The sequence below is a fragment of the Eptatretus burgeri genome, chromosome 9, assembly GCF_056783735.1.
Source record: "Eptatretus burgeri isolate ZD-2024b chromosome 9, Ebu_testis_v1, whole genome shotgun sequence".
Classification (NCBI taxonomy): Eukaryota; Metazoa; Chordata; class Myxini; order Myxiniformes; family Myxinidae; genus Eptatretus; species Eptatretus burgeri.
Window position 1 is genome coordinate 105,884,389 of NC_140969.1, and position 16,216 is coordinate 105,900,604.

Genomic DNA, 16,216 nt, shown 5'->3' on the forward strand with positions numbered 1-16,216 from the left:
GTTCTTTATTCTATTGGAGTGGACACACGACCTTTCACCATCAAGAGTGGTTCTTTATTCTCACATAGCGGACACACTACCTTTCACCATCAAGACTGGTTCTTTATTCTCACAGAGCGGACACACTACCTTTCACCATCAAGACTGGTTCTTTATTCTCACATAGCGGACACACTACCTTTCACCATCAAGACTGGTTCTTCATTCTATTGGAGTGGACACACTACCTTTCACCATCAATACTGGTTCTTCATTCTATTGGAGTGGACACACGACCTTTCACCATCAAGAGTGGTTCTTTATTCTCACATAGCGGACACACTACCTTTCACCATCAAGACTGGTTCTTCATTCTCACATAGCGGACACACTACCTTTCACCATCAAGACTGGTTCTTTATTCTCACATAGCGGACACACTACCTTTCACCATCAAGACTGGTTCTTTATTCTCACAGAGCGGACACACTACCTTTCACCATCAAGACTGGTTCTTTATTCTCACAGAGCGGACACACTACCTTTCACCATCAAGACTGGTTCTTCATTCTATTGGAGTGGACACACTACCTTTCACCCTCAATACTGGTTCTTTATTCTATTGGAGTGGACACACTACCTTTCACCATCAAGAGTGGTTCTTTATTCTATTGGAGTGGACACACTACCTTTCACCATCAAGACTGCTTCTTCATTCTCACAGAGCGGACACACTACCTTTCACCATCAAGACTGGTTCTTTATTGTCACAGAGCGGACACACTACCTTTCACCATCAAGACTGGTTCTTCATTCTCACAGAGCGGACACACTACCTTTCACCATCAAGACTGGTTCTTTATTCTATTGGAGTGGACACACGACCTTTCACCATCAAGAGTGGTTCTTTATTCTCACAGAGCGGACACACGACCTTTCACCATCAAGAGTGGTTCTTTATTCTCACAGAGCGGACACACTACCTTTCACCATCAAGACTGGTTCTTTATTCTATTGGAGTGGACACACGACCTTTCACCATCAAGAGTGGTTCTTTATTCTCACAGAGCGGACACACTACCTTTCACCATCAAGACTGGTTCTTTATTCTCACAGAGTGGACACACTACCTTTCACCATCAAGACTGGTTCTTTATTCTCACATAGCAGACACACGACCTTTCACCATCAAGACTGGTTCTTTATTCTCACAGAGTGGACACACTACCTTTCACCATCAAGACTGGTTCTTTATTCTATTGGAGCGGACACACTACCTTTCACCCTCAATACTGGTTCTTTATTCTATTGGAGCGGACACACTACCTTTCACCCTCAATACTGGTTCTTTATTCTATTGGAGTGGACACACGACCTTTCACCATCAAGAGTGGTTCTTTATTCTCACATAGCGGACACACTACCTTTCACCATCAAGACTGGTTCTTTATTCTCACAGAGCGGACACACTACCTTTCACCATCAAGACTGGTTCTTTATTCTCACATAGCGGACACACTACCTTTCACCATCAAGACTGGTTCTTCATTCTATTGGAGTGGACACACTACCTTTCACCATCAATACTGGTTCTTCATTCTATTGGAGTGGACACACGACCTTTCACCATCAAGAGTGGTTCTTTATTCTCACATAGCGGACACACTACCTTTCACCATCAAGACTGGTTCTTCATTCTCACATAGCGGACACACTACCTTTCACCATCAAGACTGGTTCTTTATTCTCACATAGCGGACACACTACCTTTCACCATCAAGACTGGTTCTTTATTCTCACAGAGCGGACACACTACCTTTCACCATCAAGACTGGTTCTTTATTCTCACAGAGCGGACACACTACCTTTCACCATCAAGACTGGTTCTTCATTCTATTGGAGTGGACACACTACCTTTCACCCTCAATACTGGTTCTTTATTCTATTGGAGTGGACACACTACCTTTCACCATCAAGAGTGGTTCTTTATTCTATTGGAGTGGACACACTACCTTTCACCATCAAGACTGCTTCTTCATTCTCACAGAGCGGACACACTACCTTTCACCATCAAGACTGGTTCTTTATTGTCACAGAGCGGACACACTACCTTTCACCATCAAGACTGGTTCTTCATTCTCACAGAGCGGACACACTACCTTTCACCATCAAGACTGGTTCTTTATTCTATTGGAGTGGACACACGACCTTTCACCATCAAGAGTGGTTCTTTATTCTCACAGAGCGGACACACGACCTTTCACCATCAAGAGTGGTTCTTTATTCTCACAGAGCGGACACACTACCTTTCACCATCAAGACTGGTTCTTTATTCTCACAGAGCGGACACACTACCTTTCACCATCAAGACTGGTTCTTTATTCTCACATAGCGGACACACTACCTTTCACCATCAAGACTGGTTCTTCATTCTATTGGAGTGGACACACTACCTTTCACCATCAATACTGGTTCTTCATTCTATTGGAGTGGACACACGACCTTTCACCATCAAGAGTGGTTCTTTATTCTCACATAGCGGACACACTACCTTTCACCATCAAGACTGGTTCTTCATTCTCACATAGCGGACACACTACCTTTCACCATCAAGACTGGTTCTTTATTCTCACATAGCGGACACACTACCTTTCACCATCAAGACTGGTTCTTTATTCTCACAGAGCGGACACACTACCTTTCACCATCAAGACTGGTTCTTCATTCTATTGGAGTGGACACACTACCTTTCACCCTCAATACTGGTTCTTTATTCTATTGGAGTGGACACACTACCTTTCACCATCAAGAGTGGTTCTTTATTCTATTGGAGTGGACACACTACCTTTCACCATCAAGACTGCTTCTTCATTCTCACAGAGCGGACACACTGCCTTTCACCATCAAGACTGGTTCTTTATTGTCACAGAGTGGACACACTACCTTTCACCATCAAGACTGGTTCTTCATTCTCACAGAGCGGACACACTACCTTTCACCATCAAGAGTGGTTCTTTATTGTCACAGAGCGGACACACTACCTTTCACCATCAAGACTGGTTCTTCATTCTCACAGAGCGGACACACTACCTTTCACCATCAAGACTGGTTCTTCATTCTCACAGAGCGGACACACTACCTTTCACCATCAAGAGTGGTTCTTTATTCTCACAGAGCGGACACACTACCTTTCACCATCAAGACTGGTTCTTCATTCTATTGGAGCGGACACACTACCTTTCACCATCAAGAGTGGTTCTTTATTCTCACAGAGCGGACACACTACCTTTCACCATCAAGACTGGTTCTTCATTCTATTGGAGCGGACACACTACCTTTCACCATCAAGACTGGTTCTTCATTCTCACAGAGCGGACACACTACCTTTCACCATCAAGAGGGGTTCTTTATTCTCATATAGCGGACACACTACCTTTCACCATCAAGACTGGTTCTTTATTCTCACAGAGCGGACACACTACCTTTCACCATCAAGAGTGGTTCTTTATTCTCACATAGCGGACACACTACCTTTCACCATCAAGACTGGTTCTTCATTCTCACAGAGCGGACACACTACCTTTCACCATCAAGACTGGTTCTTTATTCTCACAGAGCGGACACACTACCTTTCACCATCAAGACTGGTTCTTTATTCTCACAGAGCGGACACACTACCTTTCACCATCAAGAGTGGTTCTTTATTCTCACATAGCGGACACACTACCTTTCACCATCAAGACTGGTTCTTCATTCTCACAGAGCGGACACACTACCTTTCACCATCAAGACTGGTTCTTTATTCTCACAGAGCGGACACACTACCTTTCACCATCAAGACTGGTTCTTCATTCTCACAGAGCGGACACACTACCTTTCACCATCAAGACTGGTTCTTCATTCTCACAGAGCGGACACACTACCTTTCACCATCAAGACTGGTTCTTCATTCTCACAGAGCGGACACACTACCTTTCACCATCAAGAGTGGTTCTTCATTCTATTGGAGCGGACACACTACCTTTCACCATCAAGAGTGGTTCTTCATTCTCACAGAGCGGACACACTACCTTTCACCATCAAGAGTGGTTCTTCATTCTATTGGAGTGGACACACTACCTTTCACCATCAAGACTGGTTCTTCATTCTATTGGAGCGGACACACTACCTTTCACCATCAAGACTGGTTCTTCATTCTCACAGAGCGGACACACTACCTTTCACCATCAAGAGTGGTTCTTTATTCTCACATAGCGGACACACTACCTTTCACCATCAAGACTGGTTCTTCATTCTATTGGAGTGGACACACTACCTTTCACCCTCAATACTGGTTCTTCATTCTCACAGAGCGGACACACTACCTTTCACCATCAAGAGTGGTTCTTTATTCTATTGGAGTGGACACACTACCTTTCACCATCAAGAGTGGTTCTTCATTCTATTGGAGTGGACACACTACCTTTCACCATCAAGAGTGGTTCTTCATTCTATTGGAGTGGACACACTACCTTTCACCATCAAGACTGGTTCTTCATTCTATTGGAGTGGACACACTACCTTTCACCATCAAGAGTGGTTCTTCATTCTCACAGAGCGGACACACTACCTTTCACCATCAAGACTGGTTCTTCATTCTATTGGAGTGGACACACTACCTTTCACCATCAAGAGTGGTTCTTCATTCTCACAGAGCGGACACACTACCTTTCACCATCAAGACTGGTTCTTCATTCTATTGGAGAGGACAGAGTACAAAGCCCTTCCCAAGGACTGTGCACTATGCGATTCAATGCCCTCCAACTGCGAACACCAATCAGAGAGCTTGTCCTGCAGTCGGGTCGGGGATCAAACACAGACGAAACATGTAGAAGTAGATAAAATGAAGACCTAGTCTTGCCGGTGAAGACTAATGTCTATCTATCGCAGCGGACAGGTAGAACGATGGATGAACTCAACAGGACATTGATTGAGGTATGCTAACCACCGTGGGAAGCAAGGAGAACCTGATGTTTCAGGCATCAACCCGTCGTCGGAGCAGCATCATGAGACGGGACGACACAGTGGGTGTGACTCAGAGTCGCATGCGTCAGAGCGGGGTCAGGATGTACGTGGGGTGAGAATGAGGATCTTGAGCTATTTTACTCCGACCTGAAACGTCAGCTTGTTGCTTCCCGTGGCAGTTATCACACCTTGATCAACGTCCAGGTGACGCCGTCCATCCGACGACATCTTTGAAGGTTGGAGTGCTACCTTCGTATTGTACCATGGTGTCCGTGTGATGGGTTCTCAAAACGTGTGTCCTGTTCCATCCCTTTCATGTGTCGCTACACCACGTGACATTTGATAGGGAGGGAGTTGGGTGGATGAATGTGCACATCCTACGAACCGAGGATGGCCTTCCCAGTGACAGTGGAACACAAGTGCAGCAACAGGATTAACTTCACCCTGCAGTTCCAACCGAATAAACTCCTTTCGTTCGGAAATCCTCGTTAACCCCGAGTTGTGCATCAGATGTCACTTGAAGAACAACAACCCCTTAAGGGGAAGTGTGCAATCATCCTGTGACTACAATAAAGAGTGTACACATTGAATGAAACTGTTAAGGAAGAACGTCCAATGACTTGATGAGATCCTGTGTCTATTGCAGAGCTTTGGGTCGGATGGATGCATCTCGCAGGGGTTGGAAACCGCACCCACCATCACAGACATCGCTTCGAATGACGAACTCCAATGGATCGTCAAAGCCTGCACAATGGCGGCCACGGAGCCGCCTGTGGAATCTGGACGAGTCGTGACCAGATCTCCCCCAAGGGTCCCGAACGGGATTCGTACACCTCGGCCCTTGGGCGGAAGGAGGCGTCGGAACGATGATCTGAAGGTGACTTGTACTTGGCACACTGTGGCGTAATGGTTATAATGGTTAGAGGATCTGCTCCAAGTCTGGGAGGTCATTGGTTCGAATCCCGGCCGAGTCGTACCAAAGACTTTAACTGGAGAGTTTATAGAACACGATACCCCGCACAGTGTTCAAGTCCTACTTCAATGACATCATGATCTAGTGGTTTTAAAGAAGGTTAAAAAAACATCTGGTAGTTTAATGCTACTGAAGTAGTCTTGTACACTACCCACCCTTGTTCACTGTAATAAGACTACGATGGTGGTGGTGGTCGTATGGCAGCTTAGCTGCCGGGGTAGCTATCATTTCTTGGGGCACGACTGTGTCGCTGATGCAGTGCCCCTCTACCAGTACACACAGACTATGATGAGTCGCAGTTTAGGAGATGAGGCTTTATGGATCACCATAGAACACGGTGTAAGTCGGCATCGTACGTAGCCATATTGGCATAGTCTTCATCCTGATACTGTCCCTCTCACATATCATGACCATTCATGCTCAATGTCGATAGATAACATGTTTCTCGGCAGTATGATGAAGGTGATTTGTGTTCTAGTGCTTAAATATATAATTCGCTTTAAAAGGTGTATAAATAAATAAATTCCACGTTTTACTGCAGTTCTCTCTCTATCGAGTGCAGCCTGTGGCTGTTGGTTGCATCATTGGTTGGGACGCGGCTATGCCGCTGATGCAGTGTCCCCTTTACCAGTTCACTGGTGCTCATTTTGCCGACCTCGGAAGGATGACAGGCTGAGTCAACCTCCCCGTGTATTTTAATTCGGCGGCCAACAGGGCTTGAACTCAGGACCCTAGGATCCCAAGCCACCACCCTCAAGGTGCTGTCACACCTTGACGATTTAGCCAGCGTATGCCGACATGAAAAATTTGTCTAAAACGCTGGCACACGTCGAATACGTTATGGGTAAGTTTGTATACGTTAAGAGCACGCTGAAAAACACTGCCATTCGTCGTAGTACGCTGGCTTTCATCGTTGTACTTTGCGGTTGTCCTCAAATTTTAGCATGCTTGAAATTTTACGACAAATGCCAGCGTATGACTCACACGTTCCGCTACGCTGGCCATAAATTGTAGGCACCTTATGCGATCGTTGACGCACGTCACTTGTAAGTTACTCATAAGTCGAAACACGTCGAGGTAATGATTAGCGTACCCAAAACCTATTTATAACCTATGAGTAACGTGTTGTAGGCACGTTTACACGATCGTTGACGCACGTCGAGGCACGTTCCTTGTAAGTTACTCATAAGTTGAAACACGTCGAGGTAATGATTAGCGTACCCAAAACTTATTTATAACCTATGAGTAACGTGTTGTAGGCACGTTTACACGATCGTTGACGCACGTCGAGGCACGTTACTTGTAAGTTACTCATAAGTAGAAACACGTCGAGGTAATGATTAGCGTACCCAAAACCTATTTATAACCTATGAGTAACGTGCTTTGAACTTATGTGTAACGTACCTCCAACGCATATTGTCGTATGTAGACGAATTTGATTGACGTCTTCCGGACGACCACAGAACTTACTGAACGTGTTTCGAATTTACAGCTACCGTATAATGGCGTATTGGCAGCATTTAAAAAAAAAAAACAACAATAACTTCCGATATTTCGTCACGTGCCGTCACGTCCGATTGCCTCTTCAGTTTGCTCATGTCTTATTCTTAGTTCCTCCTCTGTGAATATTTTCTGTTTGAGGATATTGTCACGTCGACGTCGAAACTTAAAAGCAAATGTCCGAATATATTTTAAAATTCGTGATAGACAAAAAAAACCCAAAAAACCAACAACAAAAAACAAAAAAACAACAACTTCAGATATTTCGTCACGTGCCTTCACGGAGCCAAGGAGAAAAAAAAGAAAATGTGCCTTGACGGAGAAAATAAGTTTCGGGTATGCTAAACATTACCTCGACGTGTTTCGACTTATGAGTAACTTACAAGGAACTTGTGTCAACGATCGCATATCGTCCCTACAACTTATTCCCAGCGTAGCGGAACGTGTGAGCCATACGGCGAGTACGTCGTAAAATTTGCAGCATGCTTGAAATTTCTCGACGTACGAGACGTACCACGAAATATGACAGCGTACTTCATCGTTTTTCAGCGTGCTCTTAACGTATACACAACTTACACATAACGTATTCGACGTGTGCCAGCTTGGTTCGGCAAATTTTTCATAGTTCGGCATACGCTGGCTAAATCGTCAAGGTGTGACTGCGTGGTTGACACTTTCAATTTTCAGGCGGTTATGATTTAAATCGGCGAGCGGCAGGTTTTTAACAGGCTACGCCACGAGTTCGTCGGCGATACGTGCAGCGCGCTATGCTGAAGTTAAACTATCGTTGGGCATAGGTTGTGAATGCCGACAACAGGCTAAGCATTCGTTGATACAAGTTATCTATAAGACAACGAAACGTTCTGTGCCCGTTACTAATATGTTATGCATACGACCAACACGTTATGAATACGACCAAAACTTAAAAAAAAAAACATCAGAATTTCAGCGTATGCCAACGTTTTACATACATTTTTATACGTTGTCATTGCTGGCTAAATCGTCAAGGTGTGACAGCGCATTAACCACTGAGCCAACACCAGGCTTTTACTGCAGTTGACACGGTAGCTTACCCACCACCTTATTAAACACATTACATTAGGTTCTTCATGCTTGTTGTGTTAACGCCCTCGACAGATGAAGCAATTGCTTAACCCAGCATTTTAGTTCGTGTGCATCGGGTTAAAAATGGTACGTGCTTCTTACTTGTTTGACGCTCGGCATTTAAAAAAAAAAAAAATGTCAAACACGGACAAACAATCATAGGCTTGCAATAGTACAGGCTGTGATGGGTCAAATGGCTTCCTGTTGCGTTGAAGTTCCATTGTTAGGGAACAGATGTTGTTCTTCATGGATAATGATGTCACTATACCAAGGTTGATGTATAACTTCCATGTTGATCGTCATCGTATCGATATTACTTGATATATATTATTCCCCCCACATTCATGTTAACTCTACATTTATACTTTGGTCGTAACATACTCGTACTGTGCAAGTTTTTTTTTTTTTTTTTTTAATAATCCCACATTGTTAATGAGATGAATCCCCACTGGCGCATGTTTAATTATAACTGAGCTGACACGACTCGTGATGAGTCTGAAACTGGAAAGGGTGGGAAAAAGGAAATTGGGCTCGGTCAGTCATCGGAGGACTCTTAAGTTTTTTGGGGGATGGCCAGACGGAGGCCCCTGGAGTACCGGCGGAAAGTGGACGCAGCGACGCGCTGTTCTGGCACATGCTCCCATACCTGACCTGACGTTCTTCTCATCTCCCTCCATTGCACCTCGTCACACATCACCATCCTGTGTATCCCAACAGCTCTCCCCCGATGAAGCAGAGAAACGGCGCTTGCGCCGGGAGCGCAACAAGCAGGCTGCAGCGCGCTGTCGGAACCGGAGGCAGCAGCTCACAGAACACCTTCAAGCCGTATGTTCTGCTCTTTATTTGATCCAGTAAACATCATGAATATCACTTCCTGCAATCCATCAAATCATTGTGCCCTTCATACATTGTTATCCATTCTTGCAATCCTTCATTAGCCCACTCACATTGTGTTTGTGCCTTTCTACATCATCATCATCATCATCTCATCATAATGAGCCACGCATGCGTTGAACTTGGTTTGCTCACCAAAGCAATGTACGAAGCGATGGCTTATTTTGTTCTTTGTTCTCTTCGGCCACTCTGGGTGAGGCCCTGCTGTGTGCTGGCAGCCTGCAGAAGGCCGTCCGAATGATGTCCGCATCGCCCGGGACGCGCCGGCAGCTGCCAGGTATATACAAGTATACCATAGGGCTGCTGCACTCGTTGAATTTTCTTAAATATGCATTGAAGTATACAACCTGGCACTTAATTTTGTGCAAATGGAGTGATCCAGTATGAGCTGCACAGAGATGCTTGAATGAGATGAATCAGTCACTGCCAAACTATATTGCACATGCAGCGCTTGCACCGGATGGGCCAAGAGTGTCTTGTGATGACGACGTTAAAGGGAACTCAAACGTACTCACATGCATGGTTTGCTGGGAATGTACCAACAGGAGGCAGAGCGGTTGGAAGAAGTGGGTGCAGAACTTCGGGTGGAGTTGGACCACATAAAGGCCGAGAAGGAACGCCTCGAGTTCATCCTCGCCACACATCAAGCCGTTTGCGAAGCTTTTCCAGAGTCGCTGACGTCGGGATTTTGTCTCTGGGCCGAAGGACCCCCTGACGGCACACCATGGCATGGAGCAGCAGAAGAGATAGCGACTGCTCCGAGCAGCTCTTACTTTATGAGTGCGGAGCTGTTTGAAGGTTCATCGCTTTTGGAGGAAGTTCCATGGAGCAAGAATGTTGTGGAGGTATCGACTGCAGCAAGGCTCACGTCACCTTCCCTCCTGGCCCTCTGAGTTTAACATTCAGCGGTTTTGCAAATTTACTTCCATCTCTCGTGCGAGAGAGGAACACGATGTCCTGGCCAGTCGATGCGAGAGGCAGTCGCGGTGGCCCTTGCTCATAGAATGTTTGCCCTCTTGCGGCCTTGCTGCCTGGCCTCAGGGCCATTTGATGCGTGATAATTGAACGCCAGTTCCATCATTTCGTGAATGCAGTCGATGCATCGTGTACGACTCGCAGTGGTAAGACGTCTCGTAGGTAGATGAACCGTCATTTTATTCGAGTCAAACCAGCCGATTGTTGGTGGCATGATGGCTGATCGCAGCAACCGGAGCTGCTCTCTACCCAAACGACAGAGCCAATTGTTCCCTTTGTGGACAACGAATATCTCTCGATTCGATGCTGTGCATGGCACCGTGGTGTTTATGTTTGGAGCAGGCATACGCTTGACCTCCATAGCTTTGTTTTCTGTAACGTGGGGAAGATGATTGTGGTTTGGTTGTTTGGGATTTTATTTTTGTAAATCTTATGACAATTTGTACGTCCTTTTATTTTCGAGATAAGAGTATAAATCATTAATTATTGGTGCCAAGAGCAGACGCCCAATTGATACTGAGAAAATGTTCTTCGGACTATTCCTCTCATTTCTGTTCCGACAACGAAGCTTCCTTAAACGTTAAAACGTGCAAAATGGAGATTTCCATGAGCTATCTATTCCCTTACTTGGCTCTCCATTACACCACGATGTAGGTAGGCTTCCATGTGTACTTCGATTTTGCTGATGGTGACGATGTGTACGCTTTGCCTTCTGTTTGACTGACCCTTGTCCTTTTGTGGATGTATTATGCTGTGCAGTGTTTTAACAATTGAAAACAAAAAAGTTTGGCTTGTTGCTTGAACGTGTCTCATGAGACAAAGATACATGGAGTCACAGTTTGTGAATTGTCTTATTTCCAAATTAAAAGTGTAAACGGTGAATTATTTATTTATTTTGTATTATCAATTGCTTCATTCAAAATGAACTCTAACACAGTAGTGATAGTTATTATTTTATTTATTTTACCATAGGAGTCTTAATTATCCCGCAAGCCCAGATTTGGAGGTGTGCGCACTCACTTCTGTAGGGTCGGGCCTGGGTCCGAATCCCGACCCAGCTCCAATCTGTCATCTTGGTGTTTCACGGGCACGGTGAGGCATCTGTGTGTGCATGGCCATTTAATAGACGTTAAACCACCATAACCTTGAGAATCTCTTAAACTAAGCCGAGTTACAAAATGTAAGCTTCAGAATTGAACTTGGCAGCACTTCCAACTGCTGAAACGTCGTTTATTTGTCAATATTTCGAGCATTTCCGGGGGGTGTATGTTTAGTATGACAGTTCGGTGATTGCTAATCGCATGCCATTCCTTATCAACCATTTTGTTGGGGGGCTTTAGCCACTTGGCAAGCACTGCAATATTTGCACCGTCACTTAATACTATATATCGATAGACTTCGACAATGTTCAGGGACCACTCGCCTGCGATGGCCCTGTGTTCTGTGGTCAACCTACCAACCAAGTTTTGTCCGAATCTGTCCACAACTTTTTGAGATATCGTGCTATATATTGGTTTAGCCCGATCTCTCAACGGTGAAATCACTTTTAAAATTCTAGTAGTCGAATCCAGATCTGGATCTTCACGAAAATCTAAACAGTTCATCCTTATCACACACCCAACATGTCCACCAAATTTCATCCGGATCCATCCACAACTTTTTGAGATATCCTGTACACAAACAGACAGAGAGGTATGCATGCTCTTTCTAAACCGTCTAGCCTGGGTTCGAATCCCGACCGAGCTATTAACTGTCACCCTGGTGTTTCACAACCAGGGTCATCATCAATGTGTGTGCCCTTAAACTGGATGTCACATCTGCCAGAATCTCCTCCCCTCCACTCTCCCCCTTCCCGTCGCTCTCTCTCAGTCTCCGAACGTATCTGGACCGTGGTTATGCCCGGATGGTGCTCATCTCGACATGTATCAGGATGATGGTTATCTCCGTACGTTTCTAGATGGTGGTTATTTCCAAAATAGACCCTCCCCTCACTGCCTGACCTTAATATACCTGGAGAGTGGTTATACCTGGATGGTGGTTATCTCCATACATTTCTGGATGATGGTTATGTCCTGACGGACCCTCCCCTCACATTGCCTTCCATCACCCTCCCCTCACATTGCCTTCCATCACCCTCCCCTCACATTGCCTTCCATCACCCTCCCCTCATGCTGTTTTCCCCTCCGTCACCCTCCCCTCAGCACCCATTAATTTATTACGTACACAGATATTCTGTTTTGAACTCACCTCGCCTACCAGTCCTCCACCCCAAACTTCCCAACACTCATCAAAACCCCTGCCCACACCTTCCCAACCCCACCCTCCACCTACCTACGACTACTCCCCACTCAAATACCCAACCCTCCCCCCTCCTCATGTACCCAACCCTCCACATACCCAACCCTCCACATACCCAATCCCCCTACACATACCCAACCCCCTCACATACCCAACCCTACACCTCCCTAACCCCCTCTCCTCATGTACCCAACCCCCTCACGTACCTAACCTTACACCTACTTAATCCCTCCCCTCACATAACCAACCTCCCATGTACCTAAACCCTCCACCTACATAACCATCCCCCTCTCCTCACATACCCAACGCTCCACCTAACTAACCCCCACTCCCCACATTGCGGAACTAGAGCTCAATACATCCCCCCCACTCCTCACATTGCGGAACTAGAGCTCAATACATCCCCCCCACTCCTCACATTGCGGAACTAGAGCTCAATACATCCCCCCCACTCCTCACATTGCGGAACTAGAGCTCAATACATCCCCCCACTCCTCACATTGCGGAACTAGAGCTCAATACATCCCCCCCACTCCTCACATTGCGGAACTAGAGCTCAATACATCCCCCCCACTCCTCACATTGCGGAACTAGAGCTCAATACATCCCCCCACTCCCCACATTGCGGAACAAGAGCTCAATACATCCCCCCACTCCTCACATTGCGGAACAAGAGCTCAATACATCCCCACCCCCACTCCCCACATTGCGGAACAAGAGCTCAATACATCCCCACCCCCACTCCCCACATTGCGGAACAAGAGCTCAATACATCCCCACCCCCACTCCTCACATTGCGGAACAAGAGCTCAATACATCCCCCACCCCCACTCCTCACATTGCCGGACTAGAGCTCACTACATCCCCCCCCACCCCTCCCCTTGCCGAACTAGCGCTCAATACCTCCCCCCCTCCTCACATTGCGGAACTAGAGCTCAATACATCCCCCCCCCACTCCTCACATTGCGGAACTAGAGCTCAATACATCCCCCACCCCCACTCCTCACATTGCGGAACTAGAGCTCAATACATCCCCCCCCCACTCCTCACATTGCGGAACTAGAGCTCAATACATCCCCCCTTCCCTTCCCTTCATTTCCAAGTCGATCCGAAGACATCTTTCCGTTTCGCCTCATTACTCCATTGTACAGTCCTGCATTTTAAAGGAAATGTTTTTTTAAAAATAATATTCCTCTGGAGTATTGAATACCTGGTTAAACAATGAAGCAGAAAGTGATCAGGATGGAGTAAGAACCTGGTGTTGGCTCAGTGGTGAGGGTGGCGGCTTGGGATCCTCGGGTCCTGAGTTCAAGCCCCATCGGCCGCTGAATTAATACACCAGGGGGTTGACACAAAGCCTGGTGTTGGCGCAGTGGTTCGGGCAGTGGCTTGGGATCCAAAAGGTCCTGAGTTCAAGCCCCGTTGGGCCACTGAATTAATACACCAGGGGGTTGACTCAGCCTGCCATCCTTCCGAGGTCGGCGAAATGAGTACCAGTGTACTGGGCCGGTGTATACCCCGGTTAAAATAGGTGTACCATATCCCTGTGTTGTAAGAGACGACCAGGGTTGTGTCAGGAAGGGCATCCGGCGTAAAACATGTGCCAAATCACTATGCGGATCATACGGATGATCCGCTGTGGCGACCCCTCACGGGAGCAGTCAAAAGAAGAAGAAGAAGATATGTATATATATATGTATATATATATATATATATATATATATATATATATATATATATACATATATATATATATATACATATATATATATATATATATATATATATATATATATATATATATATATATATATATATATGTATATATATATATATATATATATATATATATATATATATATATATATATATATATATATATATATAAACCAAGTCGAAAACACCAGGGGGTTGACTCAGCCTGCTATCCTTCTGAGGTCGGCGAAATGAGTACCAGTTGTACTGGGCCCGGTGTATGCCCCGGTTAGAATAGGTGAACCATATCCCTGTGTGTCGTAAGAGGCGACCAGGGTTGCGTCAGGAAGGGCATCCGGCGTAAAAACCTATGCCAAATCATTATGCGGACAACAAAACGAATTTCCATACCGGATCGGTCGAGGCCCGGGTTACCAACGACCGCCACCGGTACCGGTGGTCAGCAGGGTACCAGTGGAAATTGTGCTACTGCTGGGCGAAGGAGGAGAAGGAGACGGGGAAGGCGAGTCCGGAGGCAGTGGGAGAGGGGGAAGGGTAGAAGTGTGGAGGTGAGAGTTGGAACTCTGAATGTTGGGACGATGACTGGCAAAGGGCGAGAGTTGGCTGATATGATGGAGAGAAGAAAGGTGGACATACTGTGTGTACAAGAGACCAAGTGGATGGGGAGTAAGGCTAGGAGCATTGGAGGTGGTTTCAAACTGTTCTACCATGGTGTGGATGGGAGGAGAAATGGTGTCGGGGTAATCCTGAAGGAAGATTATGTCAAGAGGGTATTGGAGGTGAGGAGAGTGTCTGACTGAGTGATGAGTGTGAAATTGAAGGGGTGATGATGAATGTCATCAGTGCATATGCCCCACATATGGGGTGTGAGATGGAGTATAAAGAAGATTTCTGGAGTGAGTTAGATGAAGTGGTGGAGAGTGTATCCAAGGATGAAAGAGTGGTGATTGGAGCAGATTTCAATGGGCATGTTGGGGAAGGGAATAAAGAGGATGAGGAGGTGATGGGGAGGTACGGTCTCAACAAGAGAAATCTGGAAGGGCAAATGGTGGTAGAGTTTGCAAAAAGAATGGAAATGGCAGTGGTAAATACGTATTTCAAGAAGAAGGAGGAACACAGGGTGACATACAAGAGTGGAGGAAAGTGCACACAGGTGGATTACATCTTAAGCAGGAGATGCAACCTGAAAGAGATTAGTGACTGTTAGGTGGTGGCAGGGGAGAGTGGAGCTCGACAGCATCGATTGGTGGTCTGTAGGATGACTTTAGAGGTGAGGTTGAGGAAGAGAGTGAGGGCTGAACCAAGGACCAGATGGTGGAAGCTGAAGGAGGAAGACTGTTGCGTGAAATTTAGGGAGGAGGTGAGACAGGCGTTGGATGGTGGTAAAGATGGGTGGGATGATTGGGCAATGACAGCAGAAGTTGTGAGGGAGATAGCTAGGAAGGTACTTGGTGTGACATCTGGACAGAGGAAGGAAGATAAGGAAACTTGGTGGTGGAATGAGGAAGTACAGGAAAGTATAAGGAAGAAGGGGTTGGCGAAAAAGAAGTGGGATAGTCAGAGAGATGAAGAAAGTTGGCAGGAGTACAAGGAGTGGCGTCGAAAAGCAAAAAGAGAGGTGGCAAAGGCCAAGGAAAAGGCATATGACGAGCTGTATGAGAAGTTGGATACAAAAGAAGGGGAAAAGGATTTATACCGATTGGCAAGACAGAGGGACCGAGCCAGGAAGGATGTGCTGCAGGTTAGGGTGATAAAGGACGTAAATGGGAATCT

General features: G+C 46.0%; 1 protein-coding gene across 4 annotated transcripts in view; it reads left to right on the top strand.

Annotated features, from left to right (window-relative positions):
• LOC147020851 (protein c-Fos-like) overlaps nucleotides 1-11,333 on the top strand; it is a 99,388-nt gene extending 88,055 nt beyond the window's left edge. For 2 of the 4 annotated variants that reach the window (XM_085896536.1, XM_085896534.1), the window contains exons 2-4: nucleotides 5,630-5,860; nucleotides 9,278-9,385; nucleotides 10,000-11,333. In XM_085896536.1, the coding sequence (XP_085752662.1) occupies nucleotides 5,630-5,860; nucleotides 9,278-9,385; nucleotides 10,000-10,347 (687 nt within the window). In that variant the 3' untranslated portion in view covers nucleotides 10,348-11,333. Of the gene's footprint in view, nucleotides 1-5,110; nucleotides 5,220-5,629; nucleotides 5,861-9,277; nucleotides 9,386-9,652; nucleotides 9,732-9,999 lie in introns of those variants that run through there. The other 2 variants (XM_085896535.1, XM_085896537.1) reach the window with 2 other exon arrangements.
• Nucleotides 11,334-16,216: the final 4,883 nt, after the last annotated feature.